Raw genomic sequence first — 22,258 nt, forward strand, 5'->3', positions numbered from 1 at the left:
TAGAATTGGACCGCTCTGTGATAGGTTAGTTAAGTCACTTACCTATCTTCGTCACTGAGTTAATTTACTTAAATGTTGATGTTGTTATAGGTTAGTATGCTACCCATAACTCAATAGGAGTATTCAGAATCTCCTGCGGGTGCAGTGGGAAGCTCTCTAAGATTCTATTTGCGCCTCATTTGTGTAGCTTCCTACTGTCCGCCGATCAATAGTGACATTTAAGGACTGAAACATGTCGACCACCGATATCCGTACTGTATAGGTGCAGTGGACCACTTACACACCCACTAGAGCACCTGTCACTGTTTTTAACCCCTCCCATGCTCATGACGAGGTCAGCTCGTCATGAGCCACGGTGCTTGTGTGCTCATGACGAGCTGAGCTTATCATGGCCGTTAGAACGCTCACACGCGGGGCTAATTCCCCTGCTGTGCTGAGTGTTCTAAGGAAACGGGTGTGGCCGTGACGAGCTCAGCTCGTCATGAGCACACGAGCACCGTGGCTCATGACGAGCTAACCTCGTCATGAGCACCGGGGCGCTGTGCACGCCCCCTACCCCCCAGCACAGCGGGGGAATCAGCCCCACAGCCAAGGGGTTAATCTTAACCCTTCCTGATCAATAAAATACTCTTTACAGGAGAGAAGGTATTTTTAACTTCACACTTTTTTCCACGTTTTTTCACCTAATAATCACGACCGTCACAGAACCAGATGGTCTCCCTCCAGGAGTAGGAAATTTGACTGCCGGGAGAATGGGAAACTCAGGCGGAAAAGGACCCAGTGATGACACCACTCTCCTAACTTATTTAAACGCAGAAACAAGATAAACCCCTACCAACCAGTTAGAGTGAATGAGGGCCTTTGTACAACACTCATAGACCCTGGCATTTCATAACACGTGATTCATTCCCCCTAGATTTATTATTATTATGCATGGAGGCGGAATGAATCACTGATTCTTCCTCCCCACCCTGAGTTTTGGACTGCATTATGCTCCATGCTCATATGACATTTTTGCCTTTAAAAAAAAACTCATAACAGCTTGCCATGGTGTCAAGATGTCAAAATTATGTTTTAAATCAGTAGATGAAATGAAGCATTCCGTAAAGCGAATGTGAAGTGCTTGTTCTCGTTAGTTACTCTTATGAAATGTCAGTATCAGGTTTTTGTCTTTTTTTCAATTGACACCCTGATGGTATATCTTATTTTGTAGTATACATTTTAATTCTAGATGTTTTCCCATTAGGTTCGCAATGTATTAAATGACGCGCTTGATCTTTTGGAGTTCCGCGATAGGGTGATCAATGCCTCTTTAAACTACGGGAACCTGGTTGTTTCAACTTCCCTCCAGTGCTATGTTTTTAGGTAAGTGGCTTCCTGTTTGCCAACATTTGCAAGTTAAAGTTTACTAAGGCGCGATTGTAAGTTGATTTAAATAGGTGTTGCTTGAATTGACAACGAAATAAATACTATTACACGTTGGTCGTCCTAGAATGGGTAATAAAGTACTCTTACCATTGGGTTAAAAACCCAGGTAGGTGCCTATTCCGGGTCGAATATTGAACGTTTTTTTGCGCTCATTTACTTCCTGCTTTTGAGCACTGATGCCTTTGTTTAATCCTAGTGTACAAACTCTGCCTCAACCTCCTAGGGTGGAAAATGAACTGCGAATCACTGCCATCTACTGGTAGTTTCTAACATTGCAGTTCTGCAAATGTGCCTGTGATATTTCGAGGCCCGGAATTGCTATTGTTTAATTTGCATGGCAAGCACTGTTCCTTTCCTTACAAATAATAAAGGGATTGCGATGTTAAACAGAGCTTTTCGGACAACTTTCACGTTGATGACTGCTTTTGCAGGATGGCTTCATCATCTGAGAACAGGTCCACAGGTACCCTTGGGATTTGTCGCCAAGGTGGAAAGTAAAAGGTATCATTACTGCATCAGGCAAAAAGATTAAAACAAAACAAAACTTTATTGTAGTTCAAATACGTCTAAGTGAACACCTCAAAAGGGATGGCTTTGAAGATGCCCGCCGATTGCAGTCGTGCGCCTTCACTATTTAAAGCAATATTATGTAGGAGTTTAATTTGAGTGAGGTTAAGCCCCCAGAAGAAGTAAAATTACCTAGCTAGGCAAATGGGTAGAAAAACATATTTTGCATTCTTTAAAAGTGATAGTAGGAATTCATTGTCTTGTATGTCTGATGGGGTAAAGATTAAAGTGTAAACGATTGCCGAGAAAAAGTACACTTATTTTGTAGTAATAATTTTTATTGCATTTAAATATACATACATAAAACAATAAAACAAAGCTGATATATTAAATCAAAGTTTTCCTGAAATATTCACAAAGGAAATCATTAATGTACTTTCTGTTGTGACAATTCAGTAGTAGTATTTATGCGTTGGATTTTATTGTGCATCAAGATGCCTCTCCAGTACCCAGAATAATTTTTGTATAGTTGTGGAGAGCCTTTCCAAGAAATAGGTCACAGCACACCGAAGATAAACACCAAAAAACACTCGTATAAAAAGACACGCTGAAGGAAGTCAATTAATTCTATTGCACTTTATTGATTTGGAGCTTAAAAGAAACCGGCTTGCAGCAGGCACCCACTCGGCCGAGCTATTTTTCAGAGTTTCTTGAGAAAGCAGGAAGGCCTTGATGCGTCAGGCGCACACATTTGATGTAGAGTTTTTAGAATATATATTTAGGAAGCACTTAACTTTCCATTTGAGCTGCTTCAAAAATGAGGAAATATTTACATCCAAGTTGTTTAGAAAACGAAATCGTACTAGGAATTGAAGGGTTATTCACAAACAGAAATGACGTGGTTGTTTGTGCTAATTTTAGTATCCGGAATTAAAATCTTGCACTAGAGAACTAAAAACTTTTTACTTGGTTGTATTATTGTCGCGAACCCCAGTTTTCGCGGTATCTCAGTCCCCCAAATTTCTAGTATCAGGGCTATCAGTATCTGTTGGAGTGGGGGATGGGCAGAGTCACCAGAGGTTCCCAAGTGGGACACATTACTGTTACCAGGACTATCAGTATTTGTTGGAGATGGGGGAGGGCAGAGTCACCAGAGGTTCACAAGTGGCACACATTACTGTTACCAGGGCTATCAGTATCTGTTGGAGTGGGGGAAGGGCAGAGTCACCAGAGGTTCACAAGTGGGACACATTACTGTTACCAGGGCTATCAGTATCTGTTGGAGTGGGGGATGGGCAGAGTCACCAGAGGTTCACAAGTGGGACACATTACTGTTACTAGGGCTATCAGTATCTGTTGGAGGGGGGGGGGCAGAGTCACCAGAGGTTCACAAGTGGGACACATTACTGTTACCAGGGCTATCAGTATCTGTTGGAGTGGGGGAAGGGCAGAGTCACCAGAGGTTCACAAGTGGGACACATTACTGTTACCAGGGCTATCAGTATCTGTTGGAGTGGGGGAAGGGCAGAGTCACCAGAGGTTCACAAGTGGGACACATTACTGTTACTAGGGCTATCAGTATCTGTTGGAGTGGGGGATGGGCAGAGTCACCAGAGGTTCACAAGTGGGACACATTACTGTTACCAGGGCTATCAGTATCTGTTGGAGTGGGGGATGGGCAGAGTCACCAGAGGTTCACAAGTGGGACACATTACTGTTACTAGGGCTATCAGTATCTGTTGGAGTGGGGGGGGGGCAGAGTCACCAGAGGTTCACAAGTGGGACACATTACTGTTACCAGGGCTATCAGTATCTGTTGGAGCGGGGGATGGGCAGAGTCACCAGAGGTTCACAAGTGGGACACATTACTGTTACCAGGGCTATCAGTATCTGTTGGAGTGGGGGATGGGCAGAGTCACCAGAGGTTCACAAGTGGGACACATTACTGTTACCAGGACTATCAGTATCTGTTGGAGTGGGGGATGGGCAGAGTCACCAGAGGTTCCCAAGTGGGACACATTACTATTACCAGGGCTATCAGTATTTGTTGGAGATGGGGGAGGGCAGAGTCACCAGAGGTTCACAAGTGGGACACATTACTGTTACCAGGGCTATCAGTATTTGTTGGAGATGGGGGAGGGCAGAGTCACCAGAGGTTCACAAGTGGGACACATTACTGTTACCAGGGCTATCAGTATATGTTGGAGTGGGGGGAGGGCAGAGTCACCAGAGGTTTTATTTATTTGTGTATTTTATAAAGCGCACAGCTGCCCCAACGGGGCGTCCCGGCGCTGATAAATCTGGGAACAGGGGGCGTAGGAGCAGAGGAGGCCGTTAAGAGGAGAAAAGGTGAGTCTTCAGGGATTTACGAAATGCCGATTCTGTTTGGCAAGCACGTAAGGCAACCGGGAGCTTGTTCCAACACTGAGTGGCGCATACCTCAAATGTTTTTCCTCCTGCACGAGTTCGTTTGAATCGTGGAGTTTCCAGGAGGAGTAGGGAGTTGGAGCGAAGTGTCCTGGTGTTGACATACGGCCGCAGAGTGCTTTTCAAATGGGCTGAGCCATTGCCCTTAGAGGCCCGGAAAGCCAACGTCATGGCCTTAAAGACGCATCTCTTTGCAATGGGAAGCCAGTGCAGTTTACGGAGGTGAGGAGAGATATGATGTCTGGCAGGGATTCTCTCCACTAGCCGGGCGGCAGCGTTTTGGACTGTCTGAAGTTTATGACATAGGCCTGCTGTGATACCAAGATATAGTGCGTTGGCATAGTCAAGATGGGATGTTATCAATGCTTGGACCACAGTCTTACGGCAGTCCGCCGGCAGATAGTTAATAAGCCGGTTAATAGTCTTGATCTTTTCAAAGCCGGAAGCTGCTACTGTTTGTACCTGAGTGTTAAAACTGGGGTGGTTGTCCCAACGTACTCCTAAGTTTCTCACCGAGTCTTTGGGCGTAGGGGCTTGGCTTAGATCCTTAGGCCACCACAGACTAGAATCCAAAGGGGAAGGAGAGTTAAAAAACAGGATCTCCGTCTTTCCTGCATTGAGTCGGAGGGAGTTGGCGTCCATCCAACTAGAGATGTCTTTAAGGCAGGATTTCAATGGATCAAAGGCAGGGGCGGAGGGAGAGTCAAAGGTAAAAAGAAGCTGAATGTCGTCAGCATAGGAGATGGATTTAATCCCAGTATGTGCAATCAGTTTGGCCAGGGTGGTGAAATAGACATTGAACAAGAGCGGGCTCAGGGAAGAGCCCTGTGGGACTCCCCATTTGAGGGGTCTAGCAGAGGAGGTGTAGGGGGGGTATAGACCTGCTGTGTGCGGTCAGAAAGATAGGAAGAGAGCCATTTCAACACAGTGCCGCCTATACCCAGGTCCTCCAGCCTTCTCAGCAAGATCTTATGAGAGACGGTGTCAAATGCTGCTGAAAGATCCAGCAGCACTAACACCGCCCTCGTCCCCCTGTCCAGTGACCATCTCACTGAGTCAGCCATTTCGAGAAGGGCTGACTCCGTGCTGTGGCCCGACCGGAAGCCGTGCTGAGAGTCATGAAGGAGCCCATTGGATTCGATGTAATTCGCCAACTGAGAGTGTACCAGTTTTTCTATGATCTTAGCTGGGGCAGGCAGTAGAGAAATAGGCCTGTAATTACTGGGGTTGTCGGGGTCAAGATTGGGCTTCTTGAGGATGGGGACCCGGGAAGCGTGCTTCCATTTGGCGGGGAAACTGCCCGTTCTCAAGGATTCATTCCAGATATGATTCAAGTAGGGATTGAGCAAAGGTGCCAGTTTTTTATATTGTTTGGCTGGCCAGGGGTCAATTGGTGAGCCAGATTTGCATTTTAGTAATTCTGCCATGGTGTCAGCTTCAGAGACGACAGAAAATTCTAACAGAGTGGACGGCTGTGGCGAAAGAGTAGTGGGTTCCTCTTCCGGTCCTTCTCTGATGGAGATAGGGAAGGAGGAATAGATAGTCTCAATTTTGTCCTCAAAGAATTGCGAGAGTTTATCGCATAGAGACTGGGAGGCAGGTTCACAAGTGGGACACATTACTGTTACCAGGACTATCAGTATCTGTTGAAGTGTAGGATGGGCAGAGTCACCAGAGGTTCCCAAGTGGGACACATTACTGTTACTAGGGCTATCAGTATCTGTTGGAGTGGGGGATGGGCAGAGTCACCAGAGGTTCACAAGTGGGACACATTACTGTTACTAGGGCTATCAGTATCTGTTGGAGTGGGGGATGGGCAGAGTCACCAGAGGTTCACAAGTGGGACACATTACTGTTACCAGGACTATCAGTATCTGTTGAAGTGTAGGATGGGCAGAGTCACCAGAGGTTCCCAAGTGGGACACATTACTGTTACCAGGGCTATCAGTATTTGTTGGAGATGGGGGAGGGCAGAGTCACCAGAGGTTCACAAGTGGGACACATTACTGTTACCAGGGCTATCAGTATCTGTTGGAGTGGGGGATGGGCAGAGTCACCAGAGGTTCACAAGTGGGACACATTACTGTTACCAGGGCTATCAGTATCTGTTGGAGTGGGGGATGGGCAGAGTCACCAGAGATTCACAAGTGGGACACATTACTGTTACCAGGGCTATCAGTATCTGTTGGAGTGGGGGGAGGGCAGAGTCACCAGAGGTTCACAAGTGGGACACATTACTGTTACCAGGGCTATCAGTATCTGTTGGAGTGGGGGATGGGCAGAGTCACCAGAGTTCACAAGTGGGACACATTACTGTTACTAGGGCTATCAGTATCTGTTGGAGTGGGGGATGGGCAGAGTCACCAGAGTTCACAAGTGGGACACATTACTGTTACTAGGGCTATCAGTATCTGTTGGAGTGGGGGAAGGGCAGAGTCACCAGAGGATTACACGTGGGACACTGAGACCCACTCCCCCATGACATGAGGAATTTCCAGGTGAATTGGTAATTCTGAAACTTTTTTCACCTGGAGATTTCAAAACACCACAGCTCAGCGGTGTTTTCTTAACCGTGTTCTTGCATTTATTTTTATTTTTTTATTATTTTTAAAGTTATACTTACATAGTTATTATCTTTACGTGTAATCTGGACCTCGCATTCACCTTAAGAGAATATTTGAAACTGATGTACAGAACAGCCTTCTTTTCAGTGCTTTCTGAAAGGTCAACAGTGACTTGTTGTGTCTGCTTGTCAGTGGTAGCTGGATCCACAATCTCAGACCAAAAACTGAAAATCTCCTCTACCCCCAGAGGCTTAGATGTAGTCTCAGGGACATTTTAGAGAGGTACATGGGGAGATCAGAAGTGTCCTGTCATGACTGTGCTAGCAGAGCTTCTTAGCAAGATAATTTGGTCCGAAACCATGTGAACATTCCAGTATCAGAGCTAATGTTTGGCTCCCACAGTGAGATGCACCATTGAAAGATGGAGGCAGGTACCTTGGACGCATTCTGCCCTTAAAAGGAGTTTGAAAAAACTGCATTAGGCTTTTGTGAGATATGTTCCATTGCCAGAAAGGTTATCCGTCTTTCAAGCAAAGTCAACTTCAGTAACAAAAGCTGTCCTACAACCAAAAGAGGCTTACCAAAGGGAGGGGTGTGACAAATCATCTCCATCACCAGCAAAACATCATGTTAACCTGCATCAACTCCTTTCTCCCTGTTCCACATATCTCATCAGACGGAGCTTAGTGTGAAAGAAAATGTCTTCCTTCAGCTCCATATGGAGAGAGACTATGCGCGGTATATTTCCAGGACACAAATTTTCTTATTCCAAAAGCAAGAGAACATCTGAAATTACTGTGATTTATGGTGGGCGAGAACCAATACCAGTACAAGGTTTACCAGTAATTCAAAAACTACCTGCATCATTTTTCCAATTGAATGGTGTAAGTAGCAGTACATTTGAAGAAGAAATTTAATTTCAGCTACCCCTCTAGAAATGGCCATTATATAAAATAAAATGCTTAACGGAAACCGCTACAGGATTCTTGCCCTGCAGCATCATTACTTCTCTATCTGGGACTCAAAATCATACTCGGAATATCCAACTTATTTTCAATATAGAAAAAAACCTTTCTTGAAAAGTGTATTCTCAGCAGTTAGGAAATGTCATTCCTTCTAATGAACCCACCGCATGTCAAACTGTTCAGCTATTGCGAGGAATTAGTGGCTAAAACATCCTGCCTAATAAAATCAAGCTAATGCTGAGATTTGTTGAGTGACCATCTGGAGATGAGTCTTTACATTAGTAAAACACTATTGTCGGAATAATGACTTCAGTGTTACTACCTGACCTATTTAACTTAATGTTATCGTCATCTTTCATCTTCATGAGATTCTACGTAGCGCTTCTCTTTATTTATGTTTGGGGGGCGGTGGGGGGGGGGGGGGGGGGGGGGGGACTTTGGAATTGTTGTAATGCCTAAAAATATCAGTAAATAGCCCATGATTGATAATGAAATGTTATTTAGAACCTATTCCTCAAATCCCCATTGTATTCATGAGCAACTCTCTTGAGCATTAAAATGAACTGAACACCACCAGCCACCGTTGTGAATGTCCGGTGCATTGCAATGGAAGTATTCAATTTCAGATCTAAACGGGCTTCTATCTGCTTCATTTATGTGGATTTTTTGTCCTTAATTTATTTTGAAGAACAGCTGGTTTTCTTAAGACACTTTCTTTTAAAATTAAAATTCGAATGTAATTGATAAATAAGTAAGCTCTATTAATGTTGACTTTAGATATGCATATAGAGAAAGATTTGTTTTTATAAGTGATGCTTTTTCTTTGTAAAAGTACCCAGTGTCTCGCATTTGAGTGGAGCTATTCAGGGCCCATCAATTATTTGAAAATTCTCATTATGGATAAGTAGAATTAAAAGAAAATCATTTTCTTCAGTGGGGTATGAAGGAAAAAGTTGGTTTTTTTCAGTATTCAAAGAAGAATGAAACGTCCTTTCATTCGTAACAGAAAGGTTTAAATTCTATTAAAGACACCAATGTGAAGATTATGCTCTACATTCTCTCTTTATTTTACTCCAGCAGACTTCCATGTGCTTATATAAAACGACATTTCCTACCAACCCACGGGAAAGGAATGACATAAAATTTTTAACCAATTAACATTCTCTCTCTATTCCCTCAAAACAAGCTTCTCCCAGAGTCACTTCCTCTCTTTTCCTGCGACATTAAAAATTCCAAACAAGTTCCTTATTCTCCCTTATTCGAATGGGAGCCTGAAAAATGAACATTCTCTGAGACAAGCATTCAGTATATATCATGTCCATTGAAGAAAGAATAAACAATATCAAATAACACCCTTAATACTGTGGCTACCCTATAAAAGAAATATAAAGTGAAAAACAATACTCCTAATTTAGACAGTAGTCTTCAAACAAGTGCAATTTATACTCATACCTTATGTTGAAATTGCTCCTTGTTCAAAATATCATAACTGAATGTTCCTACCCAAAGTAGAAGGGGTGGGTGGTGACGTCAGAAAACTTGGGTGGGAATAATCCTCACCTCCATGTACTTAATAGAATTGAACTTTCTGTTACGAATGTTAGGCAATGTTTAATTCCATGTCAGGACCGGAGGCGAGGATTATACTCGTTCAAAACTTGCCCACCACTAGGACTCCTTATCCAAGACCTCCTTATAGTAAAGCCTCTTAAATATGAAGCCCGACGACCTGTCGGCCGCATTCAGGATATCTTCCTATTGAGTGCCCTAAATGAATGCTTTTGAAGCCATGGCTCCCCCCTCATCGAGTGAGCACAAAATTGTGATCCATTAATCATGCATGATCCAACAGACCCATTGAACAATAGTTGGAGAAGAGATCGCTCTGAAAGGTTTCTTGACGGGTATTAACTGCCTTTCCCGGGGAGGGCGAAACTCTTCTGTCACCTCACCATACTTTGGTGATCTATCAAACGGTGGGTAGAAGTCTACCCCGTAATTAGATTTTGTTTTGCGTGAAGTGTAAAAAGTCACTCCTTCTGGGGTGAAAAATCTGCCTATGATATCAAGAGCCCGGACATCCAAGACCATAGGCTAGATTTAGGTAACTTCAATTTACCGACTCATAAATACCGAATTTTACCGATTCGGTATTTATGAATCTGTAAATTTGAAGGAGGGAGATGTAGGTGAATTTTATTTTTGAATTACCGAATCGGTAATATTCGGTATTTACCGAATCGGTAAATACCGATTCGGTATTGCCCATTGATTCCTATGGGCCTTGAAGCCCATAGGAATCAATGGGCAATACCGAATCGATATTTACCGATTCGGTAAATACCGAATCCTGCTAGGTGCAGGGGGTGTCACTTTGACACCCTCTAGCACCCCAAATACAGGCATGTGTAACATGTGGCACACATACATGCCCTAAGGGCATGTCTGTGTGTCACATTGCACAGGTGTGCATGCACAGATGTGCATGCACACCTGTATTCGGTATTTTACCACCCAATAGGATTGGGTGGTAAAATACCGACTCTTAAGGGCCTGTGGCACTCTGTGAAGTGCCACCTACATCTCATTTACAGAATCGGTAAATTTACCGATTCGGTATTTTACAGATTCTGTATATTTACAGAATCGGTAAATTTACTGATTCTGTAAATGAGATGCCCCCTACATGCCAAATCCTAAATACCGGTCGGTACCGGCCGAAATCGGCCGTTACCGACCGGTATTTGGGCTCCTACATCTGGTCCCATATGGCATGAAATAATAAATAACTGCATTGGCAGTTTTCCAAAGATCTCTTTTCAAGATAAAATGTAATTTCTGATAGATACATCTGCCGTGTGGATTCCTCACCTTGTGAATATCCCCTTGCGTCAGCAACATTCGGAAATTCTTTTTGTAGCTTCGCGCCGACGTGGACTTGGATGTCATAGAGGCACGGCATCGCACGCGACTCCGCTGACGTCACCGACGCCTACATTAGGCCCACGCCGGCATGATGACATCAGTTCCCTTTTTTCCGCGTCATCGACGCTAACGGTTTTAGGATACTCAGTAGCTTTTGGGTAACTCTGTTACTGTTTTTCTTCGTTTTTCTCTGTTCTCTTGAACTTGTCTCCCTAGTATGTCGACTAAGAATACTGGATTTAAACCCTGCAGGGAATGCGGGAAAATGATGTCCGTTACGGACCCACACCAGGACTGTATTTGGTGTTTGAGTTCGGACCATGACGTGGTTGGGTGTTCGTCGTGTCAAAAAATGAACCCGAAAGCCCTGCGAGAGAGGGAGACAAAACTTCTTGTGGCAAGATTAAAAGCCGATAAAAGAAAGAAAACTTCAAGATCCCGCTCGAGGAAGTCGAGGTCAAGATCAAGATCGAGGTCTCGAGAGGCATCGGCTTCGAAGTCCTCATCGGATCATGCTTCGAGGACGCATAAGAAGCACAAGAAAAGGAGGCATGAGTCTCGACGTCATTCGGGTGAGAAGTCGAGCTCGAAGTCGAGGTCGCCCAAGAAAGTTAAATTCAAGGTGATCCCACAGCAAGAAGCTTCGGATCGAGAAGGTGAGGCCTCACCTTCGGAGTCACAGGTTCAATCTCCGGCTCCGGTTTCCAATCCGACTCCGATGCCGTCTCCGGCTCAAGAAGAGGTGGAGGAAGTTCCTATTGGGGAAGATGAATCGGCGCCTGTTGATGAGCCTGATTCGAATCCACCTCGAGGTCAGCATGAAGGTGATCATCCACCTTTCCCTGCACCAGGTCAGGATCCATCAGCGTTCCTCAACACTATGTATGGGGTATTTTCGAGGTCATGGTACCCCTCTGGTGCACCTTCGGGTCCCATGGGTCCAATGGCATTTAATTTGGGTGTTCCACACTCTTATGCCCCGGCACCTTTCATGCCGTATCTGCCAACCCCGACTCCATTGTGGCAATACCCGGCTCCACCGAGGTCGACGCCGAGATCGACGCCGGCTCGATCGAAGTCGATGACTCAGATACCGGCGTCGCCCACTCCAAGCAAGTCTTTGGAACATCCTTCTAAGCCTTCCGATACGGTACCGACGTCGGTTCCGGCTCCGTCGGAGTCGGTAGTGGATCCGACTGCGTTCTGTGTGAAGGAGAGATCCAGGAGAAATGCACAACGCCTCCTGGAAGAACGGAGGTTTTACGAATCTCACCCAGACTTGGAGGAAGGTGAACTGGATGAGGATTGTTTCGAGGAACTGGCTGATGCTAGTGGCCTTGATTTTTCCCCTGAGTGGGAGATGCCATCAGGTCCGAATACTCCTTCAAAAGATGTCCAGCCATATCACGTTGTAATGGGGAAAGCAGCAGGACTTGACATTGCCTACTGTCGAGTTTAAATCAAACCTGCTTACAGAGGTTCTCCATTCACCAAGCTCAGCTGTGGAACCATTACTACCATTTAATGAGGCATTAACTGAACCTATTATGGAGGTGTGGAAGAAGCCTCTTTCTGCTCCTGCTGTCTCAAAAAGTGTGGCTAGGAGATATAGAGTAGCTCCCGAAGACCCTGCCTTTTTATCATCTCACCCTTCTCCTGAAAGCCTGGTGATTCAGGCTGCGTGCTCAAAAAAGTCAGTTGGTGCTTTTCCACAAGTGCCTGGTGACAAGGAGGCCAAAAAGCAGGATCAAGTGGCCAAGAAAACTTTCTCCTCCGCAAGTATGGCGTTAAAATCAACGAATGCCACTTGTCTCATGGGGAGGTATGTGCACGCACTTATGGACTCAATGCGTTTGTTGATTCCAAAGGTTCCAGAAGACTGCAGAGGTGATTTTGAGGAGGTTTTATCTGATACTCAAGCGGCAGCTTGTCAAGTTATCCAGAGCGGTCTTGATACTGCAGATTCTGTGGCACGGATCATGGGCACTGCGGTCGCCACAAGAAGATCAGCGTGGTTGAAATCCTCTGATTTTTCTGCGGATGTGCAGTCTGCATTGTTAGATCTACCTTTTGACGGGGGAAGGACTCTTTGGCAAGAACGCAGATAGAACCTTAGAGAGGTTTAAGGATAGCAGAGCAACTGCTAGATCTCTTGGTCTTCAAGTAAGAGGTTCAACGACCAGAAAGTTCAGAGGTTTTGGACGCTCTTCTTTTCGTACCTATAGACAAGGTCAACAGCAGCAGCAGCAAAATACCTTGTATAGGTCATACAGGGGAAAGCAAAGAGCACGTCCTCGAGGGCGTCAAGCCTCTTCCTCCTCCACCTCCTCCAACCCCCCAGCCACAGAAAAGCAGCCCTAGATCCGCCATTCAGGATCATGTGGGTCCAGTTGGGGGTCGGCTTACCCACTTTCTACGAGATTGGGAATCGGTTTCATCAGATCTTTGGGTTCTCAATCTCGTAGAAATTGGGTATGCACTTCCCTTTCGGGAATTCCCCCACAATTACCCTCCTTGCCAGGGATATTGCTCAGAGGAACATCTGTTGCTCCTACAGGAGGAAGTTCAGACTCTGCTAAGAAAGGGTGCGATAGAGGTGGTCCCAGAGCAGGAAAGGGGTCAGGGATGCTACTCCCGGTATTTCCTGATTCCCAAGAAGGATGGCAGGCTTCGTCCAATCCTGGATCTCAGGATCTTGAATCTCTATCTGAAACAGGAGAAATTCAAGATGCTCACCCTTGCTCAGGTTCTTCAAGCGCTGTTAGAAGAAGACTGGATGGTGTCACTGGACTTACAGGATGCGTACTTTCACATCCCAATCCTGAAGTCGCACAGGAAGTATCTCCGTTTTACGGTAGGATCGCAGCACTATCAGTTTGCGGTCCTTCCGTTTGGACTTACTACTGCGCCTCGAGTCTTCACCAAGGTGATGGCAGTGGTGGCTGCGCATCTCAGAAGATCAGGGATTCCTGTATTCCCTTATTTGGACGACTGGCTGATCAAGGCAGAGTCGTCAGATAGAGTGCTCCATCATCTGCGAGAGACAACCCAGTTGTTGTACAGGTTGGGTTTTTCGATAAATGTACCCAAGTCTCACCTGGTGCCCTCCCAGCGCAACCTGTTCATAGGTGCGGTACTGGACACTACTGTGTGTCGTGCATTCCCTCCTCCTCAAAGGATTCGCGACATACAGGAAATGATTCCTTTATTTTACAATGGAGCGGTCGTTCCAGTCCTGAAGGTCCTTCGACTGCTCGGTCTGATGGCTTCATGCATTCTGTTGGTCAACCATGCACGCTGGCACATGAGGGCGCTCCAGTGGTGCCTCCGCAGGCAGTGGTATCAACACAACGGAGATCTCAGGGAGTCAGTGAGGATCTCCAGAGAAGCTGCGGCGGATCTGTCTTGGTGGGGCGTGGAAGGCAACCTGTCTCAGGGGAAGCCTTTTCAGTTGCCTCCTCTGGTGGCCACAGTGATAACGGATGCATCCACTCTAGGGTGGGGTGCTCATCTGGGGGATCTGGAGGTCAAGGGTCTTTGGTCTCCAGAGGAAAGGTTATTTCACATCAACCTTCTAGAATTGCGGGCGATACGTTTGGCGCTCAAGGCCTTCCTCCCTTCCCTTCGCGATCGGTCGGTCCAGGTCCTGACGGACAACACGACTGCGATGTGGTACATCGATAAACAGGGAGGAGTGGGGTCGCAGTGTCTCTGCAGAGAGGCTCTGCGTCTCTGGTCCTGGGTTCAGGACCATCAGATTTGTCTGATGGCAAATCATCTGGCCGGAGTTCTGAACGTGCGTGCAGACAGTCTCAGTCGGCAGTTCTCTGCTGACCACGAGTGGAGGCTTCACCCGGAGGTGGTTCGCGACATCTTTCAGATGTGGGGGACTCCTCGGGTGGACCTGTTCGCCACTCACGAGAATGCTCACTGCCTGTCATTCTGCAGTCTCCAGTATCCGGTGCAAGGAGCCTTGGGGGACCCGTTTCAGTTGAGTTGGGGAAATCAACTCCTTTACGCGTTTCCTCCCATACCTTTGACTCCTCGAGTTCTGAGGAAGATTCGCCAAGACCGGGCCCAAGTCATATTGGTCGCCCCGGACTGGCCAAGAAGGGTTTGGTATACAGATCTTCTCCACCTCTCCTCTCACCCGCCGCTCCGTCTCCCTCTCAGGGCAGATCTCCTCTCGCAGTCGCAGGGGCAGGTTCTACACCCCCACTTCCAGACATTGCACCTTCATGCCTGGAGATTGAACGGGGCAACCTGAGTTCTTTTTCTTTCCCGCCTGACGTGGTGACGTCATCTTGTCAGCCAGGCGTAACACACTAAGTCCATCTATTCATATAGATGGTCAAAATTTGTTTCTTTGTGTGGGGAGAAATCTATTGACCCTTTGGCAGCCCATTTGTCTGATTTTCTCCAGTTTGCCCTTTCTCTGGCGCAACAGGGACTTGCTGTTGCCACGGTGAAGGGCTATCTTTCAGCGCTGTCGGCATTTCTCTGTTTGCCTGATCAGCCATCTCTTTTCAAATCTCCTGTAGTTTTAAGGTTTTTAAAGGGTCTCACAAATAGGTTCCCTCCTGTTCCTTTTATTGTGCCTCAGTGGGACTTAAATCTTGTCTTGACCTTTTTGATGGGTGCTCCTTTTGAGCCTCTTCATAAATGTCCTTTGAGGCTTTTGACTCTTAAGACTGTCTTCCTCGTTGCAATAACCTCGGCAAGGAGGGTAAGTGAGCTTCAAGCTCTTAGTTCCAAGCCCCCTTTCTTGACCATTCATGCTGATCGAATGGTTCTTAGGACCAGGGCTGCTTTTCTGCCTAAGGTGGTTACTCCTTTCCACCTTGGTCAATCTATTACCCTCCCTACCTTTTATCCTTCCCCACACCCTTCCAAGGAGGAGGAGAGATTACACCGTCTGGACCCCAAGAGGGCGGTGTCTTTTTACCTGGACAGAACTAAAGACTGTCGGTTGGATGACCAGCTCTTCATTGGCTTTGCTGGCTGCAAGAGAGGAAGAGCGGTCCATAAAAGAACTTTATCAAGATGGATCGTCCTCTGTATAAAGATCTTCTACTCTTTGGCCGGTAAGGAACCACCAGAGGGTATAAGGGCTCATTCTACAAGAGCTAAATCTTCAACCTCAGCATTGGCTGGAGGTGTTCCAGTAGAGGACATTTGTAGGGCGGCAACTTGGTCTTCCCTCCGCACTTTCGCAAAGAATTACTGCTTGGATTCCCAAGTGAGGAGGGACGGCCATTTTGCGCGCTCTGTCCTCCAGGATTTCCTGGTTTAGAAGAGTGGACACCCTCCTCCGGGAGTGGGGACTGCTGTGGGACTCTATTCACAAGGTGAGGAATCCACACGGCAGATGTATCTATCAGAAGAACAAGTTACTTACCTTCGGTAATGCAAATTCTGTTAGATACAATATCTGCCTGTGGATTCCTCACTGACCCACCCGCCTCCCCGTTGTCCACTCTTCTATAGCAGTTTTTCTGTATTGTATTTATTTTATTGTCAAGGGGTTGTTTATTTCAGATGTTTTATTGCATTTGTTTCACACTGTGTGTGTTACCTTGATATTTGTACTGCGTATACTGTGTATATGTCTACTGTCATTGGTCCGTCCGTGTGCCTCGAAGGCATGGAAAAAAGGGCGGAACTGATGTCATCACGCCGGCGTGGGCCTATTGTAGGCGTCGGTGACGTCAGCGGAGTCGCGTGCGATGCCGTGCCTCTATGACGTCCAAGTCCACGTCGGCGCGAAGCTACAAAAAGAATTTCCGAATGTTGCTGACGCAAGGGGATATTCACAAAGTGAGGAATCCACAGGCAGATATTGTATCTACCAGAAAAAGCGTTACCGAAGGTAAGTAACTTGTTCTTTTCTGCCATGATTTAAAAAGATTTACAACTTGATTGATGTCCCATACTGCTGAATATCTAGGCTTTGGTGGCAATGCAAGACAGATTAGTCTCATTAACTTGCATACCAGGGGATGTTTACCTACCTGACTGTCTTTCATCGGAATATGACCTGCCGAAATGGCCGACCTGAACTTATTTGCCATCCTGTACAGGCCCTGTAAAGCCAGAGATACCATGACATTTATTGCTTTGAAGAACGTCGGACCCCATGAGATCGCTACCTTTTTGTACACACCAACGAACCCATGGCGACCACAGTAATTTGTACCATTTAGTGATACTGTCAACCCATGCTGTGGCCTCCATTCTTTCAGCTTCCTCTGAAAACCCAGGGACTTCATCTTTCCCTGTAATCCTCCAGGCCATGAGGGGTAATCTGCCTTGCAGGACTACCGGCTGTGGATTCCCTAGAGGGTCCAGGAGGAGATCCGGAGCGTGGAGTAGAAGGAAAGTTCCAGAAGAACTGGAAACCAAACTTGCGACCTCTAAAATGGTTGATGAGAACTACCCTTGCCTGTTGTCTCCGCACCTGGTAGACAACCTTATGATCATTGCAAATGGAGGAAAGCACATCCACGCTCTGCTGCCAAATCATATAAGAATCCATCGCTCACCATAGGATCTGACTTCCAGCTGAAGTACCTGTCTTTCTGGTGCTCCAGTTGTGGAGTGAAAAGGTCCACTGTGAACCTACTCCAAGATTCTCTATCTTCTTGAAGAACTAAAGTCCAGTTGCCATACACCTATGTCTGACCATTCCCCGAGCACCAGTTTACCACTTTGTTGGATACACCCGGAAGATATTGTGCCATGAGCGATATGTTGTTGGAGGGGCAAAAGGTCTGCAACTCCTTGGCCAGGTCCGCCAGTATCTTTGATCGGGGACCTCCTAGGGTATTGATGTACCGGACGGCTGACACATTGTCCATCTTCAGGAGGGCACAACAGTTCACTTTCTCCTTGGTCCAACACTAAACCACGAAAGATGCTGCCATTAATTCCATCTTTGTCCTGATCTTGATGGCGCCCTGTTTAGCCCTACTTGTATCAGTGCTCTCTGAACACTCTCGAGTACCTGCTATCACGCCAGGAACCTAACGGCACATCGCTGCTGTCTCCTGATTCCAGCCATCACACAACCCTAAGGAGCAAGCCCTATACCTAATCCAGTACGGCACTCAAACAATCCCCACCCTTGGATACAGGAGCGTACTGAGGAGAGCGGCGGCCGCCCTCTCCCTCCATTACCTCCAGGACAACCATTCATGTTGTTATCGCTACTTACAGAGCTGTGGCGATCTTATTCCGGCTATTTCGAATTCACAAACTCAATTTTTGATACTTCTGCCGACTGGCACAAACATGTTCTGAACCAGGCAAATGTTATTTTCTAGTCCTGATGATGATCACAGTTTACCATGAGCAAGGGATCGAAAGGTCGACATTTCTAAATAGAACCACAAATGTCCATTTGTGCTTAACTGTTGTGGTATCTATTTTTTGTCAAAACTTGCTGTTATTTAAAACTGAATGCAGTTGAACAAAGCTCAAAGTCTTTGCCTGTATTTCTGTTTTGGTTCGATTGTCTGTATTGTTACCCCATTCCCCCACACTTGCTGGTTCTTTAAAGGTACAGGCTTGTGCCTCACTATTTATGCTGTTCAAAGTATTTCTGACTTTATTTTCTCCATTGTAAAAATAAAACTCCATTGTCCGGCTGGACACTGGATGGCTAGAGTAACCCATCGTTGGTTATATTCTAATTATTTTGTGTACATTATTATTTGCTTAGGACCTTTGTTCCTTGAAACTGGCAAAAATTTGAGGGTGTAAAATATTTTTAATAGAGGCCTGTGCCTTGTCAAGGTACGTCAAAGTAGAAACATACTTCCCCAACTCCTTTATTAATGGGTACTCAAACAGGCCCCCTTGGGCCTCCACCTCTCCTCTCCTACTGTAGAAGTCAGGCCCCACAGGTTGGGGTCAATCTTTATTAGAATAGAGTGCCGCCTCTCCGTGGACTGTGCGCAATTCACATTGCCCAAGAAAATTACTCCAAGTTGTGCCTACCAAGAGAGGGCCTCTGGTGGGATAGGGTTTCGTGAGGACTTCGACTAAAATTCTTGACCTGGCAGAACTTCTAGGACCAATCTATACCCTTTATAGGGTCACGGATATATTTTGCCAAAAAGGTCTGGAGTGCAGACCATATTCCTCGCCAGTGAGGGGCCTGCATATTAAGCTGGCACGCAGCTCCTTCTCAAGGGGCTTGCAGATTAATGCTAGTGACCTCCTGACTGTGCCCCGATCTCGGCTGCATTATTGTTGTGCCATTTGGCTGCATTATTGTTGTGCCATTTGTTGTGCCTCTCAGCCCGTCCCTGCCGCTGCTCCCCCGCGGCCCCACCCCCCGTCCCCTACCGCTTCTCCAATTCAATCCCTTCCCACTCGCCACCCCGCTCCCGCCTCCCAGCTGCTCCTCCCTCCCACTGGTATCCCAAGGTAAGGATCGCGAGAGGAGCTGTGGTCGACCTGACCTGGTCAGAACCGGACACTCCTCCCGCTCCTCGCTGTGACTGATTACCTTTTGCCAACATCGTAATTCCATCTGCCTGGACTGCCTGCTTGGTATCGTACCCCTGCATCTGTGCCCAGAGTAGCATTGTATTGTTTTGATTTTATTTGGTATAAGTGTTAATTTCATCCGTCTGTTTCCGCACCCCTGCATCTGCGCTTCGATTTTGATTTTCTGGTATTAATGCTAGTGACCTCCTGACTGTGCCCCGATCTCGGCTGCATTATTGTTGTGCTATTTGGCTGCATTATTGTTGTGCCATTTGTTGTGCCTCTCAGCCCGTCCCTGCCGCTGCTCCCCCGCGGCCCCTACCGCATCTCCAATTCAATCCCTTCCCCACTCGTCACCCCGCTCCCGCCTCCCACCTGCTCCTCCCTCCCACTGGTATCCCAAGGTAAGGATCGCGAGAGGAGCTGTGGCCGACCTGACCTGGTCAGAACCGGACACTCCTCCCGCTCCTCGCTGTGACTGATTACCTTTTGCCAACATCGTAATTCCATCTGCCTGGACTGCCTGCTTGGTATCGTACCCCTGCATCTGTGCCCAGAGTAGCATTGCATTGTTTTGATTTTATTTGGTGTAAGTGTTAATGTCATCCGTCTGTTTCCGCACCCCTGCATCTGCGCTTCGATTTTAATTTTCTGGTATTAATGCTAGTGACCTCCTGACTGTGCCCCGATCTCGGCTGCATTATCGTTGTGCCATTTGGCTGCATTATTGTTGTGCCATTTGTTGTGCCTCTCAGCCCGTCCCTGCCGCTGCTCCCCCGCGGCCCCACCCCCGTCCCCTACCGCATCTCCAATTCAATCCCTTCCCCACTCGCCACCCCGCTCCCGCCTCCCAGCTGTTCCTCCCTCGCTCCGCCCCCACTCCGCTCTCCACTTATGTCAGATACACCCACGCGCAGTGTTCACGCGCAGCGGACGCGCGCCGAAGGTGCGCCAAAGGTAAGCCTGTCTACGCCCGTCCGCGCCTGTACCACGCCCCCCCGCAAAAACCTCCCCTCCCGCCTAATGTACGACACCGCAACCCTCTCTGCACTCAACACAGGCCAACTCCCCGACTGCCACCAAGCCGTCCCAGGACGCACCCATGGACCCTTCACCTGCCAATCCTGAAAATTCTGCTGCATCAGGACCCACACTACATCCACAATCGCCAAACGAAGCTCCGACAACAACCACCTGAAGTGCATCCTGCTCAACACCCGCTCAGTCCACAAACACGCCACTGAACTATGGAACCTACTAGACACCACAACACCGGACGTCGCCTTTCTTACAGAGACCTGGATGAACGCCACATCAGCGTCCGACATCGCCATAGCCATCCCGGACGGTTACAAGATCATCCGAAAGGACCGCATCAATCAAAAAAGAGGAGGCATCGCCATCGTCCACAAGAACACCATCCGCATCACGACCAGCTCCGACGACACCCTCACAGTCGCTGAACACCTTCACTTCCAAATACACACCGACCCCAAGACCACACTTAGAGGCACCCTCATCTACAGACCACCCGGACCCCGCACACAATTCAGCGAAGACCTCACCGACTTTATCAGCCCACACGCCCTCCCCTCCGAGAACTACATTCTCCTAGGGGACCTCAACTTCCACCTAGAAAAGAACGACGACAGCAACACCACCACCCTTCTGGACAACCTCGCCAATCTCGGACTCAAACAACTAGTAAACAGCCCCACCCACTACGCCGGACACACGCTCGACCCAATCTTCTCCTCCAGCAAGCACATCTCCTTCAATCACGCCACAGGACTCCACTGGACGGACCACAGCTGCGTCCACTTCAACTTCAGAAAGACCACGACCCACCACCACCCACAACAAGTCCCCCGCAGAAACTGGAACAAACTTACCACCGACCAGCTCACCACATCGCTAAACCAAAACCCTCCCGCCAAACCATCGGACCCAAATCAAGCAGCCATGATTCTCGCACAATGGATCACCCACTGCGCTGACGAATTAGCACCCTTGAAAAAGCAACACAAAGAGCCATGTAGCAAAAAAGCCTCCTGGTCCAATGACGACCTCAAGAACTCCAAAAAGAACTGCCGCACCCTCGAGAAAGCCTGGCGAAAAAACCCAACCACAGACAACATGACCGCCCTCAAGGACGCCACCCGCAAACACCACCAGCTGATCCGATCCACCAATAAATCAGCATTCAAGGATCGACTCGACAACAACGCCCACAACAGCAAGGAACTCTTCAGCATCGTCAAAGAGCTTACCAATCCCAGCGCCGACACCAACGACATCACTCCCTCTCAACACCTTTGCAACTCTCTAGCCTCGTTCTTCCATAGAAAAATCGCTGACATACATAACAGCTTCAGCGACCAGTCCTCCCCCCTTAACACCGAACTGAAGCACCCCACCACCACCCTTTGCGCCTGGAACCTGATCAGCACCGAAGACACCATCCGCTTGATGAACTCCATTCACTCCGGATCACCAACCGACCCATGCCCCCACCACATCTTCAACAAGGCCGACTCCATCATCGCACCCCATCTCCGGGATATCATCAACTGCTCCCTCAACACCGCTACCTTCCCGGAAAGCTGGAACCATGCCGAACTCAGTGCCCTCCTGAAGAAACCTACAGCAGACCCCACTGAACTTAAGAACTACCGCCCCATCTCACTCCTCCCTTTCCCCGCCAAAGTCATAGAGAAGACCGTCAACAGTCAGCTCGCCGCCTTCCTCGAATCTAACGGCTCCCTCGACCCCTCACAGTCCGGCTTCCGAGCCAAATACAGCACCGAGACCGCCCTCATCGCAGCCACAGACGACATCCGAACACTACTCGACAACGGGGAAACAGCTGCCCTCATCCTCCTGGACCTCTCCGCAGCGTTTGACACGGTCTGTCATAACACCCTAGTACATCGTCTCAGCAACGCCGGG

The 22,258-nt window shown here is 47.6% G+C and overlaps 1 protein-coding gene across 2 annotated transcripts in view; it reads left to right on the plus strand.

Moving 5' to 3' along the window:
- IFT80 (intraflagellar transport 80) overlaps nt 1-22,258 on the plus strand; it is a 326,686-nt gene that overhangs the window by 196,322 nt on the left and 108,106 nt on the right. For both annotated transcript variants that reach the window (XM_078666860.1, XM_078666859.1), the window contains exon 10: nt 1,247-1,365. In XM_078666860.1, the coding sequence (XP_078522986.1) occupies nt 1,247-1,365 (119 nt within the window). The remainder of the gene's footprint in view (nt 1-1,246; nt 1,366-22,258) is intronic.

The sequence above is a fragment of the Lissotriton helveticus genome, chromosome 11, assembly GCF_964261635.1.
Source record: "Lissotriton helveticus chromosome 11, aLisHel1.1, whole genome shotgun sequence".
Lineage (NCBI taxonomy): Eukaryota > Metazoa > Chordata > Amphibia > Caudata > Salamandridae > Lissotriton > Lissotriton helveticus.